We start from the raw sequence: 13736 nt of genomic DNA, 5'->3' as shown, positions 1-13736 counted from the left end.
CTCCTTTCATCTCTATATAAACCATTCTGCTTCACTCTCCTTTTTCCACTCTCAAGCTCTACTTCCTACACTTCTCCTGGTATGATGAACAATCATATTTCAACTCTTGATCAAATTGAAGAATATTTATTTGATGATCATCAATACTTCTCGTTTCAAACTCCAAGTAATTCTCTCATGAACCCCAAACTAGAAACTCACACTCATCACTCAAACCCCCAGAGTTCTATCGTTTTTGAATCCAAGTCTCAAAATGCTACTATTCCCACGGCATCATCGTCAACATCAAATCATGATGGTCAGCGAGAGAATAATAAAAAGAAGGCGTCAAAGAGTTTAGGTGAATGGAAACGTTACAGAGGAGTAAGGAGAAGACCATGGGGGAAATTTGCGGCGGAAATTAGAGACCCGAATAAAAAAGGATGCAGGATTTGGTTAGGTACATTTGATACTGACATTGATGCTGCTAAAGCTTATGATGTTGCTGCATTTCAGTTGAGAGGGAGTAGAGCTATTCTTAATTTTCCACTTGAAGCTGGAAAGTTACATTCTAAACGAAGAGAAGTACATTATCAGAACACATCTAGTGGGACCTGAAATCATACTTGTTAATTGATTGCAAAGCTTCCTTTAAGCCTAGATTTATGAGTGCATACTCGCAAAGAAAACATATGATTTCCTTCCCAAAAAAAAAAAAAGGAAAAAAACATATGATTGTGTTTTTCCGCTGACTCTTAAAATTTATCTCCTTATTTGTCTTTCTTTTTCTCTGAAATATATATTTTGTTTTGGTTGGCCTCGTACAACACCACTAACGACAAGGGTAGTAAATTTACAAGGTCCAGTAACTCTTTCGATCATTTCATTTCTACGTAATATTTTTGCTTTATTCTTTATGGATAAAAATGCACCATTTTATTTACATGATTGCAAACCATTGATAAAACAAAATATATAAATAAACAAACAAATTATGGAAATAAAAATCCAAATTGACAAACAAATGATTCTTCTTTGCCAAATAACCAACAATGTTGTTAATGGTAGACCATGATAATTTATTACTCTTTGTGTTATCCAATAGGCTTAACACTTTTTTTTAAATCTCATCCAAATTTTCTTTGCCTTTTTGTAAAAGGTGTTTTAGTTTATTTGTCAAATACATCAACGACTTTTAGTTATAATTACCAAGAACATCACCCAAACGGAATTGATAATATCGGATATTTAATTTACAGAATTATTTGAACCAAGTAAGCTTCACCAATATATTTTCTACGCACTCGCCAGGCTGTGCTTGTCTATTTTGTTTAGTTTCCTCCAACATTTCAATTGTTATTTGGCAATATCTTTAAAAAATTTCTTATTGCTTCTTCGCTAAAACTCAACTCTTGAACATTACGTTCGTATTCCACTTACCAAAATTTACTTCGCCAAGTATAAGATTCTTATAACTTTCCTTGCTGAGTTAGGCACACAAATGGTTTAAATAGGATACTAGTAGCTAGTTATGCATGTAAATGAGCTTGCGAATTTCTTTATCATCATAATTAGATGGAATGAAAGTGTTCTTTTTGGACGGTGAATAATGAAATTTCCATTAGTTAGCAACATAATTGATATGTGTCTTGACACAATTTATGTGAACTTAAACATTATTTCAAGCATAAAAAAAGAACACAACTCATACAACTGCATCTTCGTGCGTAGAAAAGTTGGCAACTAATAACAAATGCCAGCATAAATCTTACCCGTCGGAGATTTAGATGACGGGTTTGAGGCCGTTCGAAATTTGGCCAACGGGATAGAGTCTGTTCAAGATTTGGCCAACACAATGGAATCTCTTCGAAGTCAGTTGGGACATGTTTTGGAGAGAAAATAATCCTTGTACACCTAATATCGTCTCTGCGAGACTTCGGCTCAGTTGTCTTTGACCAGCGTAATCTTGCAGAGATGTGCTAGGGATCAATTGTGTCCGTATTTATGGGGACGACATGACCAGTGTATCTCGGAAGGATGTTCCAGGAGCCTGTCGAATAGGCCCAAAGGCAGAATAATCAGTGTATCTCGCGGGGATGTCCTAGGAATTATTCAGAAGCTTGGGTAAGCCGAGGCAGAGTAGACATGACCAATGTATCTCGCGATGATGTACTAGGAATCAGTCATTGATCTCAAATAGGGTGAGTCGTGCTTACAAGAGACATGTATGTCTCCTCTCTGGGTCATAAGTCCGTCGAGGACGTTTTTACGCATCCATAGAGCCTACATAACCATCAGTATCTCGCGGGTATGTATACCAGGAATCATGGCATCACAATCAGCTGCGTCTCACGAAGACATGCTGGAATTATGGTTGTTCTGGTTCATAAGTCTGTCGTACGTTTTACGCTCTACAAAACCTATGTGACCAGCAGTATCTCGTCGAGGATGTGCGCTAGGAATCATGGCATCACGACCAGCAGTGTCTCGCGTGGGCGTATACTAGAAATCGCGGCTATGGGTACCTTGAGGACCAAGGGCTTAATCTCTCACGTGAGAGTTTAGTTTCGTCTATGGTCTTGAAATGATATTTTTACCCCTTATCCAAATTTAACCATCTACAGTAACATAGATAGAAAAGAAGACAAGTCAAGTATTGTATTATTAACCTCAAGTAGAAGGATGATGCGTTCGTTGAAGGAGATACGTCTTCGGATTCTTCAGGTCTTCATAGTAATACGTGTATGTCTCAAAATTTCTAGACTTTCTAGTCTAACCTTACCAAATACAAGAAACCCGAAAGCTACAGTTTCATCACATAACAAGTTATTTAATTTTTGTTTCAATTAAGGTTTCATTGGATATTTGAATTCAATTAACCCCAAATCTTATCATTTTATAAGGATATATTTATATAACTCATGTCTACACTATTATTACACAGTACGTAGGGGAATATAAGTAAGTGATTAAGATTGACTGATTTGATCTCCAAATCTGATTAAGATTAGTTTGCAAATTAATTTACAAACCAAATTAATTTGGCGGTTGTGGTGGTAAGAATTTAGGTTAATTATGGAGATTAGGAAATATTTGAGTGAGTTTTATTTACCCAATCTAAAATGAATTATAAAAAATTTGATTTGGATAGTTGGGATGAGATTTAGGGAAAGTGGCAACGGGAAATAGGTAAAACCTTTTAGAATGTAACTTTCATGCTTCAAGTGGAAAGTGAAGAAATAGATGTGCAACCAGTAAGGGAGTGAAAAAAGAGGAGTGAAGCCTCGATTTAAGACTTGATCTGGTATGTTCCGTGGTCTTAGAAATTTTATTGAAAAAGAAAGCAGTTCAGTATTATATTTCAGTGGTAGGATTACTTTTGGTCACTTAATACTAAATGTGAGTTTTATAGAAGATCCTCCACCAAAAGAATATCACCATTCTTCTAAAATATGTTGGCCTCATAGTTGAAGATGTAATAATCATACTTTTGGTATCTTCTTCTTTTCGAGTTATATGGTTTTGATTCAGTTTTGATGTTTGAGCACTTTCCACTTAGCATGTATCATTCAAAAGATATCTCTTGCGTCTAGAAGTATGTTGTCATCTCCAATTGCTAATTAGAATTTTGTGGATATGATTTTCTTGCGATGTGTGAATCTCACATGTCAAATACACGAATGTTTGCAACTCCCTCGGGGTGGAAAGAACATAAACCATACATGACTATACATTAAAGACTAATCAACACCAATTTTTCCTCCACACTCAAATACTGCTGGATAATGTCTCTAAAAAATCCCGCCATCCGCCAAAAGAAATGAGCTCCTACATACACATTTTCTTCATCCATCCTCCAAAAAAAAAGAGCTCATACATACACATTTTTCTTTATCCACCCGCAAAAAAAAAAAAAGTTCATACATACATCTGTTCTTCAGAGAAACCTTCATCCTCCAAAAAAAAAGAAAAAAAAACTCACAAACACACATTTTCTTCAGAGAAATCTGAAGTTAATGGGAACCATATTCACATATGCGCAAGTTATACCACTGTTCGATTAGTTAATGGTTCCCTGAAGTACTTAAAGATGCGATTTTCTCACAATGAGAAATGTATGACTATATACTTAAAAAGACAACTTCATCTTAAAACAACCATGACGGTTTCGCCGAGGGCCTCCCTGGTTAGACCCATGAATCATAATTGTATTTGAGTTATAAGCGAGTCATTACACAAATGTGACGAAGGTGGGTTTTTTCCATCGTGGATATTTTGAACTGGAAGTCGAACTTTACGTCATCATCATCAGTAAATAAAAATGATTTTTTATTATAATTCTTGACCTATAAGGCATATTCCTATGCATATGGCAAACATCAAGTTTTGCCATATATGCACCCACTACGGGTATGCCAAACTCCAAAACTCATATGCCTATATGTCAGGAATAACATATAGGCATACACGACAGAGTTTCCAGTGAGCGATAGAGTGTCCATCGCTCGGTGGTCAAGTCAGCGCTCGCTTGTCATTAAATCGCTAGCGCTAGTCAAGCTATCGCTCGACTCTCAGATCATCGCTTATCAGATCTTCATCCAACGGCTAGTATTTCCCCCTTCCCTATAACTACCTATTTTCAATCTCATTTCAACTCACACCAGAATTTCTAAATCTCTCTAGAATTTCTCAATCTTCTTCTTCAAATCTAAAACAATCACACCTTCTCTGCAATTATTTATTTCTTGTAATATGTATTCACAATCTCAAAGTCAAGAAAAAGGAAAAGCTAGAAAAAACAAAGTCTGTGGTGCAAAATACAGCCTGATAGAGGATGAATGCATTTTTCGTAATTATGTTTATTTTACCCAAGATTGTATCGATGGTGCACAACAACATGGTAACACCATGTGGGATAATATAGTTTTGTGATTGCACCTAGTTTGATTATTCTTAGAGACTTCTTTTCTGACATAAGGGTCACTCAAAATATATCAAAGTATCGACGGGATCTTTAGAACCATTTTCGGATCTAAAGAAATCTTGTGATAATCCATTGTTAACAGACTTCGTTCTGTGTGTGATTGATCACAAGAGGATTCAAGTTGTGTTGTGTAGGTTATTGAGAAGACAATTGAATATATGAAGACGAATAAGATTTTCTTATTAGTCTTCATATCTTGTGAATTTGTGCACTAATCTTGATCGGATGGGATCCGACTTAGATTAGATTTATCTAATCCGAAAGTCATATTGATCGGCAACTATCATTTGGTGGTATTTTTCAATATCCAAATCTGATAGTTGTGAATCTGAATCTAAGTTACTGATTCGGATTGATCTTACCCGACAAAGGAGTGTATTAGTTTAAACGGAATAACCTTTGTCAACAACTGAACATATCTTTTACCAAAGATTGATTAGAGTGGTTACCAAACAGATTCATTCCTTTGATGTTTGGAATACGATCCAAATGAGTAGCTATTCACGTGCGTGACTCTAGAAGTCGAAGGCGCAGGGATACTGAAGAAACTAAGTAGCTAGGGGGTAGTCTACTTGGTATGAACTATACGAAGTTGGTATTATATTTTTTATAGCGGCTTAATTATGAGAGTAATCAAAACTGGACTAGGTCTCGGGGTTTTTCTGCATTTGCGGTTTCCTCATTAACAAAATCTTATTGTGTCATTTACTTTATTATTCCGAAATTATAAATTTTTTTTATTATAATTTAAAGTAAATTACACTTGTACGTTAATCCTAATTACTTGACATTGATCCTAATAGTCAATCGGTTTTTACCGTAATTATTGTCAAGTAAATATCTTGTTGTCATTGTCTCAACCTCGTCCATAGAAAATCACACAAGGTATAGGACTTAAGTTGTATTGTCTCGACTCTGTCCATAGATGATCACTTAAGATACCAGACTTATAGGTTGATATTTAAAAGATTGTGGTGTATTTGGGTAGCCTCGTCTTTTCAGTTTGTAAACCTAGATCTGGTTATCTTGATAATTTAGACCTTGGTTGATCTAAACCCAACAAAGGAGTTTATTAGATTAAAAGTAAGATCCTTTGTTGATCTCATCATAAATCTCTGATTTACTTCTTGAGAATGAGTGGGCAGTTACCGAATACAGATTAGTCATTTACAGTTTCGGAAGATGATCAAAAGGAGTTGAGTGCTTGAAGTTTTCACAGTGGCTGAAGAAACCTAAGATAATGGACTTTATCTCAGGATTCATGTGCGTTTACCATATTGGTTGTAGGTGCAGGGATCTTGAGGAAACTAGGTAACTAGGGATAGATTACTTGGTCTCAACTATATGAAGTTGGTAGCGTTTATGAGAGTATTCAAAACTAGACTAGATCCCGAGGTTTTTCTGGACTTGCGGTTTTCTCGTTAACAAAACTTTGTTATGTATTTACTTTTACTTTCCTAAATTACAATTATTGTTTTAGTTATCACTAAAAGTAAACACACTATACGATAATACAAAACATTTGGGTTGATCCCTCTACTAAGGTTTGGTTTCGTACTAATACTGTATAACTTATTGTCGCCATTTTCTTGACAGTCTTTGTCTACATTAGACCACACAAGGTATCGGACTTATCAGTTGATATCGAAAAGATTGTGGTATACTTGGTACCCTCGTCATTCCACCCAAATTCGCAGTTGTGGGTATACAACCGGAAAAGAAAAAGAGCAGAAAATTTCGGTTTGGCCGCGACAAAACATCCTACACCTTTGGAATGGTAAACCTCAAGCAAATTGGTACCCCTACTAGTATCCATGGCGTAAATCATACTTCCAAAAAAAAACTTTTATATTATGATTGTAATTTTTCAGTCGCTCATAAAATTTATCCTTTTATCTTTATTTTGCTCCACAAGTATATATATTTTGGGTCCATATTGTTTAGAATCCTACCCCACCACTCATGACAAGGGTAGTAACATTTACAAGGTTTCACTCTTTATTTTATTTCGATGCCATCTTCTTTGTTAGTTCTTTGTCGATAATTCTTTGTATACCGTGGAAATCTTCCGGAAAAAATCCTGGGAGACACAACCTCTGGACCCCACCTAGAGATTTCGACGGTTAACATAACACTACTCGCTCTTGTCAATAGGTAATCAAAAATAAAAGTTTTGCATCATTTGATATTTATGAGATTGCCAACAGTGGATAAAACAAACAAAATTTTGCGGATAAAAAAGAAATCCAAATCAACAAACTAATGATACTTTTTCCAATAAACAACACCGTTATTAATTGTAAGTAAGCTTAGCACCAAAATTCAAAATTTTTAAAATCTAATTGTAAGTAATTTTAAGTAAGATTGATATGGGTGAATTCCGTTATTAATTTTGTTAATGAGAAAAACCGCAAATGCAGAAAAACCCAGGGACCTAGTCCAGTTTGAAAACCACACTGTATTAAGCCGCTACAGACTCTAGCCTACTACCAATTAACTTCGGACTGGACTGTAGTTGAACCCTAATCAATCTCACGCTGATTCAAGGTACAGTTGCGTTCCTTACGTATTTGATCCCAGCAGGATACTACGCACTTGATTCCCTTAGCTGATCTCACCCACAACTAAGAGTTGCTACGACCCAAAGTCGAAGACTTGATAAACAAATCTGTCTCACACAGAAAAGTCTATAGATTGAATAAATCTGTCTCCCAAAGAAATACCCAAGAGTTTTTGTTCCGTCTTTTGATAAATTAAGGTGAACATGAACCAATTGATAAACGAGACTTATATTCCCGAAGAACAGCCTAGTATTATCAATCACCTCACAATAATCATAATCGACTAGCGAAACAAGATATTGTGGAATCACAAACGATGAGACGAAGATGTTTGTGATTACTTTTATCTTGCCTATCGGATATATTAATCTCGAGTCAATTATTTCAATTGTACTCAATACGACTTAATCAGGCAGGATCAAAACACGCAACCACAAAGAAAATAGTTGGGTCTGGCTTCACAATCCCAATGAAGTCTTTGAAGTCGTTAACCTACATGGTCTCGAAGAAACCTAAGGTTAAAGGATAATCGACTCTAGTTATGCAACTAGTAACACACAGGAGGTGTGGGGATTAGGTTTCCCAATTGCTAGAGTTCTTATTTATATAGTTTTCAAATCAGGGTTTGCAATCCAAGTTACCTTAGTAACAAAGCATTCAATATTCACCGTTAGATGAAAAACCTGATTCAACCAAGCTAATATCTTTCAACCGTTAGATCGAACTTAGCTTGTTACACACAAATGAAATATACCCTCATTTAGGTTTATGTAACTATACCCAAACGTGTACACCATGTTGGCTCACAAATAGTTAACCGAAGTTAGCCATATGATTACTCTCATATCAACCTTATTCATCTTAACCATAACTAGTTCAAATGACTCAAATGAAACTAGTTAAAGAGCCGTTCAATTGCTATATTCTCATAGAAGTATACAAGAACACAATTGAAGCAAAATCGATTTGATTCACTCGAATCAATACAAGAACATTCTAGCCACGGTTTTCAAAGATTGCATTCCTTATTTTATAAATGTTTAAGTTCATGTACACAATCGATTTTAGAAAGTAACCAACTCAAGTATGCAAACGGGTACGCATACTTAAGTAGCCGGACCGAGTTTGGTTACGCCAGTACGCGTACGGGTGCTCATACCAATTCACACTTCCAAACTCCAGCAGAAATTCATAGACGTGAGACTTCCGCCAGTATGCGTACGGGTATGCATACTTGCCCAGACATCCAACAACCGCCAGTACACGTACGGGTACGCATACTTCAGGTTCTCGGTTTTGGACTTATACACAAATGTGATAACACACTATGTTTATCTCCGAACATGGTTACATGATTCTAAGCTCTTTATTTCAATCGTTGAAACTTTCTTAGAGGATGACAATAGCCGTTTTCACACACTATTAACATCAAAGCAATTTTCGAGATGTTGAAATAATCATAACGAAACATTCTAAAACTAAATGATTGTATCACACAAACCATATAAGATGTTACTCGGAAATTTTCACATGATATAAGATGAACTTGGTCGAAGCGAAAGCTTTCCAACACATATTTCGAGAAATATGTAAGCAAGATAAACTCAGCTCGAAATCTCAAATGTGTATATAGAAAACTATATCGTAATACGACTTATGTCTCAATATAGGAGATAGAGTAGAAATAGATTTTCCAAGTGATAGATGAGTTTCAGTCTCCACATACATTTTGTCGATGAAGTTCGACAAGCTCCCCTTAGTAGTTCTTCGTTTTCAAATGATGAACGACGTGAAGTCTAAGCTCAACTACACAATCTATGTCCTAGTCCGAGACATCTATAAATAGGCTAGAAATCAAGACTTATATTTTTGATCACTAACATTGACAAACATGCTTGAGATAACAACGCATGCGAGTTCGACCGAGCAGTGCTCTAACATTTTGTTTTCCACACAAAAATAAGCAATGTTGTGTCTCTATACAACTGAAATAAATAAAGTAAAAGTCTAAATGGCCGACAACATAAAAGTTGATGTCCTGATGGGTAACAAATAACCATCTTGCATAAAGTCTCACACTTCCGAGACTTAATAATTGGCTACATACGAATAAGAATTGCCCAAGACAAGCCGGTTTTTCGATTGAAATTTTGATAATTAGAAAATTTTAGTAAATAAGGAAAAACATATAAATTAGTAAAGAAAATGTTGAATTAAAATACATTATATAAATATGTTAGAGCAAGTCTTATGGTGGAAAAGTTCCATCTTCCACGCCACCTCAGCATTTGGAATTGTGGATGGAAGTGCAAGTGTAGTGGTGGAATAGTGAAAACGCTATTCTTAATAGCGCTAAAAAAACGCTACTAAGAATAGCATTTTTCTCAGCCGTTAGATTTCAACAACTCATCCTAAATCTACGGACAAAAAAAAAACGCTATTCTTATTGGCGTTCAGATGGATTCCACGAAACGGTGGAATCTTGCTTGGATTTTCTGTGGAAAACCCCAACTTGGAAGCCATTAGAATTGACATTCCATGGTTTTTCCACACTTGGAATAGGTTGGATTCCACCATAAGACTTGCTCTTAGTGGAAGGGTATAGTAGCAGATGAGAATGTATTATTATATAAGCACTATCTCTCTTCTAGTTTTATTATACTTTACTTCATCCCAAAAAAAAATGAGGTAATAATTAGTTCTTATCTTGTGCACAAGATAAAAAAAAAAAACCCTTATATTAATACTCTTAGACTTAGACCACCTGGAACTTCTGTTCTGGTTTGATCTTTGTACTCCGTGTACGAGAAACTCTCTTCTATATAGTTATGAATCATGCTTTACCCATCAACACATAATGTACCGCAAATTACTAGATCCACTCTTTTTTAGTGTTAATAAAAAGACCACATCAGGCAGGCCTTAACTCTTAAGAGTAATTGAGATTTATGAATTAATGATTGTAGGGTACCTTCCGAATTGTACTTGTTTTCTTACACCTTATTTTAACCGAGAAACAAATAAAGCAAACAAAAGTTTCCTTCTTTTTCAAAGACAAAGGCAACATTTTGTTTCTTTAAAATTGTTCTCCTTGTATATACACCTTTTGCTTCAGTGTCCTTTTCTATTCTCAATTTATACACTTTATTTTCTAATGAGTATGAGTGCGAACAATCATATTCCGACTCTTGATCAAGTTGAACAACATTTATTTGATGATTTTTACTCCATTGATCATCAAGATTCTTCATTTCAAACTCAAAATTCTCTCATGAAACCCACTCAATCAGCACTAAAACGTCCAGGGTTCTATCATTTATGAATCGAAATCTCAAAATACTACTCTCACACGTTTTCATCATCACCACCATTATCAAACCATAATTTCCGAGAGAATAATAAAAAGATGTCAGAATTTGGGTGAACGGAAAACATTACTAGAGGAATAAGAAGCAGACCACGGGTAAGTTTGAGCAGTAATTAAAGACCCGAATAGAAAAGGATGTAGGATAGGGTTAGGTGCCTTTCACACCGATATTGATGCTGCTAAAGCTTATGATGTTGTTGCATTTCAGTTGAGAGGGAGTAGAACTATTCTTAATTTCCACTTGAAGCTGGAAAATTACATGCACATGATCCAAACTCCACAAGTGGCACCCATTTACAGTAATTTGATATTTTCACCCATGATTCATATAGTTGTGTAAAAATATGAGAGAAGAAAATTTGGAAACCTATTACATAAGATTGTATTCTTTAAACAATCTTAAATCTTTATTTTTATGCGTGTTTTTTCTCTAATGACATATGGGTAGTAGTAAGTATAAGGTATCCTATATATTGTGGGCAATACTGAACACAAGTATTTTTAAAACATGGGTATCTAATGTCATATTAGTATATGTATCAAATTAAGATGAGGGAAGGGACTCTATCGAATTATTTTTTGTTGATTGCGTGGTGTGCTAGCAGTATCTAATTGGTGGTGTACCCCAAATCTCTACATTCTCGTAATGGGTAAGATCAGAGAACTTAATAAAGGAGGGGAGACTCTCTTCTCATCGGACCTGGTCATTCATATCGCATATACCGCAGATTCCGAAAGAGAAGAGAAGATTTCATCCTCAATAGTTGTTGCTGATTGTTCTGTTGTTCTTGACCTCTCTGCTGGTGCTAATCAAGTATGTAGCATCACCCATTTTGTTACAAAATCATGATCTTAATCTTTGGAAAAATCATTATTATTTATGTAGGTTTCAAGTATTCTATAATCTAGTTTCCTACAGTAAGTTTCATTACTCATTCTGTTATTTCCACATAATTTTTCTTTGTAGATGAGGAGATCAAAATTAAAAGTTCTACACCATTTGCAGGCAGGGACTATGGAAAATGAAATCTAAATTTAAAACTAATTAATTAGTTGTATAAACAAAAACACACGGTAGACAATGGTACTTGTTATTATCAACATATGTTACGCATTTCATTAGTAACAACGGCAAGCTTCAGTCTTACGTACCACTGGATGACCTATATGGTTAGGTATTTTTCTTGGTTTCCTCCAACATTTTAGTTTTTATTTGACCCCTTTTTTGTTTTTATTTTCCTATTACTTCTTCACTGAAATATAAGTCTTGCACATCACGTTAATCAAAATTTATTTCTCCAAATACTAGATTTCTTCCTATAATTCTCCTCCCCCCTTGGTAGAAATTAAACATACAACTAGTTTAAATAGGATACCAGTAGCTAGTCAGACATATAAATGAGCTGGGTACTCAGAGAAAATGCACAAGGACTTGCACTAAATAAATCACGGGAATCCCAACCAGTGATTCATCACCCATTACAAAATTTGGACACAACGTCTTTTTCAAAAATCAATTTCCTTCATTAAACTCTCCATCTATTTTTAGGTTCTCTTTACTTCTTATTGCCTCTCTGGAATCGACTCGAAATAGATACTAGCATACTACGTATCAATGCTAAACTTCACATAAGTCCCTTTGTGAGTAGCACTGAGGTGGATACGGTAACGCAGACACGAACAATTTCCCAAAACACTAAGATGTATAGACGTTGTGAAATTAGTGATATTTCCTCTAAAATGTATATATTATGAATGTATTTTCTCAACAAATGCTAACTAATTGCTGATAAATAATAAATTTGTGTAGGAATGCACACACACGCTAATTGAATAATACATATATAAACAATTCAGGCATTTTTAGTAGATATATATATATATATTTTGTGAGACACGTGCATGCAATGTCATTGATGTAACTGACGCGGAGACGTACGCGCCCAAGTGTTGTGAGTCCGATGCAGACACATGATTATCTTAGGCACATCCATGCTACCCAGACTCCCTTTGCAGGTGTATTTTGCAATAATTCCATCTTTTCCTTTCTAACTTGGATAAGCCAAGGTACTAAAATCTTGAACTACTCCATGTTACCTTTAAAATTGAAATCGTTTCATGAGACCTTACCTTACCATAGAAACAAACATGAGTCTCAAACTAAACAGAAGTTTTCTTCTAAAAATTTAGGATCTTATCCGCATCTTAACTTATATTTGTATTCTGTAAACTAGATAACTGTTGCAGCAGTGGGAGGCCGACGAAAAAGGCGACATGACATCTCACCTGAAAGCTCGAGTAGAGAACTGGGTAGGAAAAACTTTAAACCTTGGGTAACTGGGTGTGTAATCCTACTGTCAGCCGACAAAGAAATGTCAACATGCCACACCCGACATTAATACTTCTTGGCTAACAATTTGGAGCTTTCATTTTTTTTTTTGTTTTTGAGCCCAACAGCAGGGGCACTATGGTTTTGCTTCAGAATCTCCATTCCAACAACGTTACGTGTACCTTGTTAAACTGAGAAGAACTCCACGTATTGTTAGCAAATGTCAAACGGTCAACAAGTGTTAAAGTTAGGTCATATTGAATAATTGACTCATTTATTTCCAACCTAGTCTGAGACGGACGAGGACGTCGAGAGGTTGTTGTTTCTTCCCTTCCCTTCTTTCTTTCTGCAGTTCTACTCCATTAAACTTCTTTTGTCTCACGTCCTCCACCACCAAAAATAACTGTTTCAGTCTTTTCTTTTTCTTTTTTGTTCTAGTCACACTGGGCCACTGGCTATATTGTGTACGTACTAGGTTTTCATGGTGGTATCGGAGAGGAAAAGATCGAGAACCAA

The 13736-nt window shown here is 35.5% G+C and overlaps 1 protein-coding gene across 1 annotated transcript; it reads left to right on the top strand.

Moving 5' to 3' along the window:
• The first annotated feature begins 76 nt into the window (after positions 1–76).
• Positions 77–1012, top strand: LOC113337844 (ethylene-responsive transcription factor ERF107-like). Its single transcript, XM_026583419.1, has one exon. The coding sequence runs from the start codon at positions 82–84 to the stop codon at positions 595–597; it is 516 nt and encodes a 171-aa protein (XP_026439204.1). The 5' UTR covers positions 77–81; the 3' UTR covers positions 598–1012.
• Positions 1013–13736: the final 12724 nt, after the last annotated feature.

This window comes from Papaver somniferum, unplaced genomic scaffold (assembly GCF_003573695.1).
Source record: "Papaver somniferum cultivar HN1 unplaced genomic scaffold, ASM357369v1 unplaced-scaffold_18, whole genome shotgun sequence".
Classification (NCBI taxonomy): Eukaryota; Viridiplantae; Streptophyta; class Magnoliopsida; order Ranunculales; family Papaveraceae; genus Papaver; species Papaver somniferum.
The sequence above is the reverse complement of the archived record's forward strand: the minus strand, read 5'-3'. Positions and strand labels throughout refer to the sequence as shown.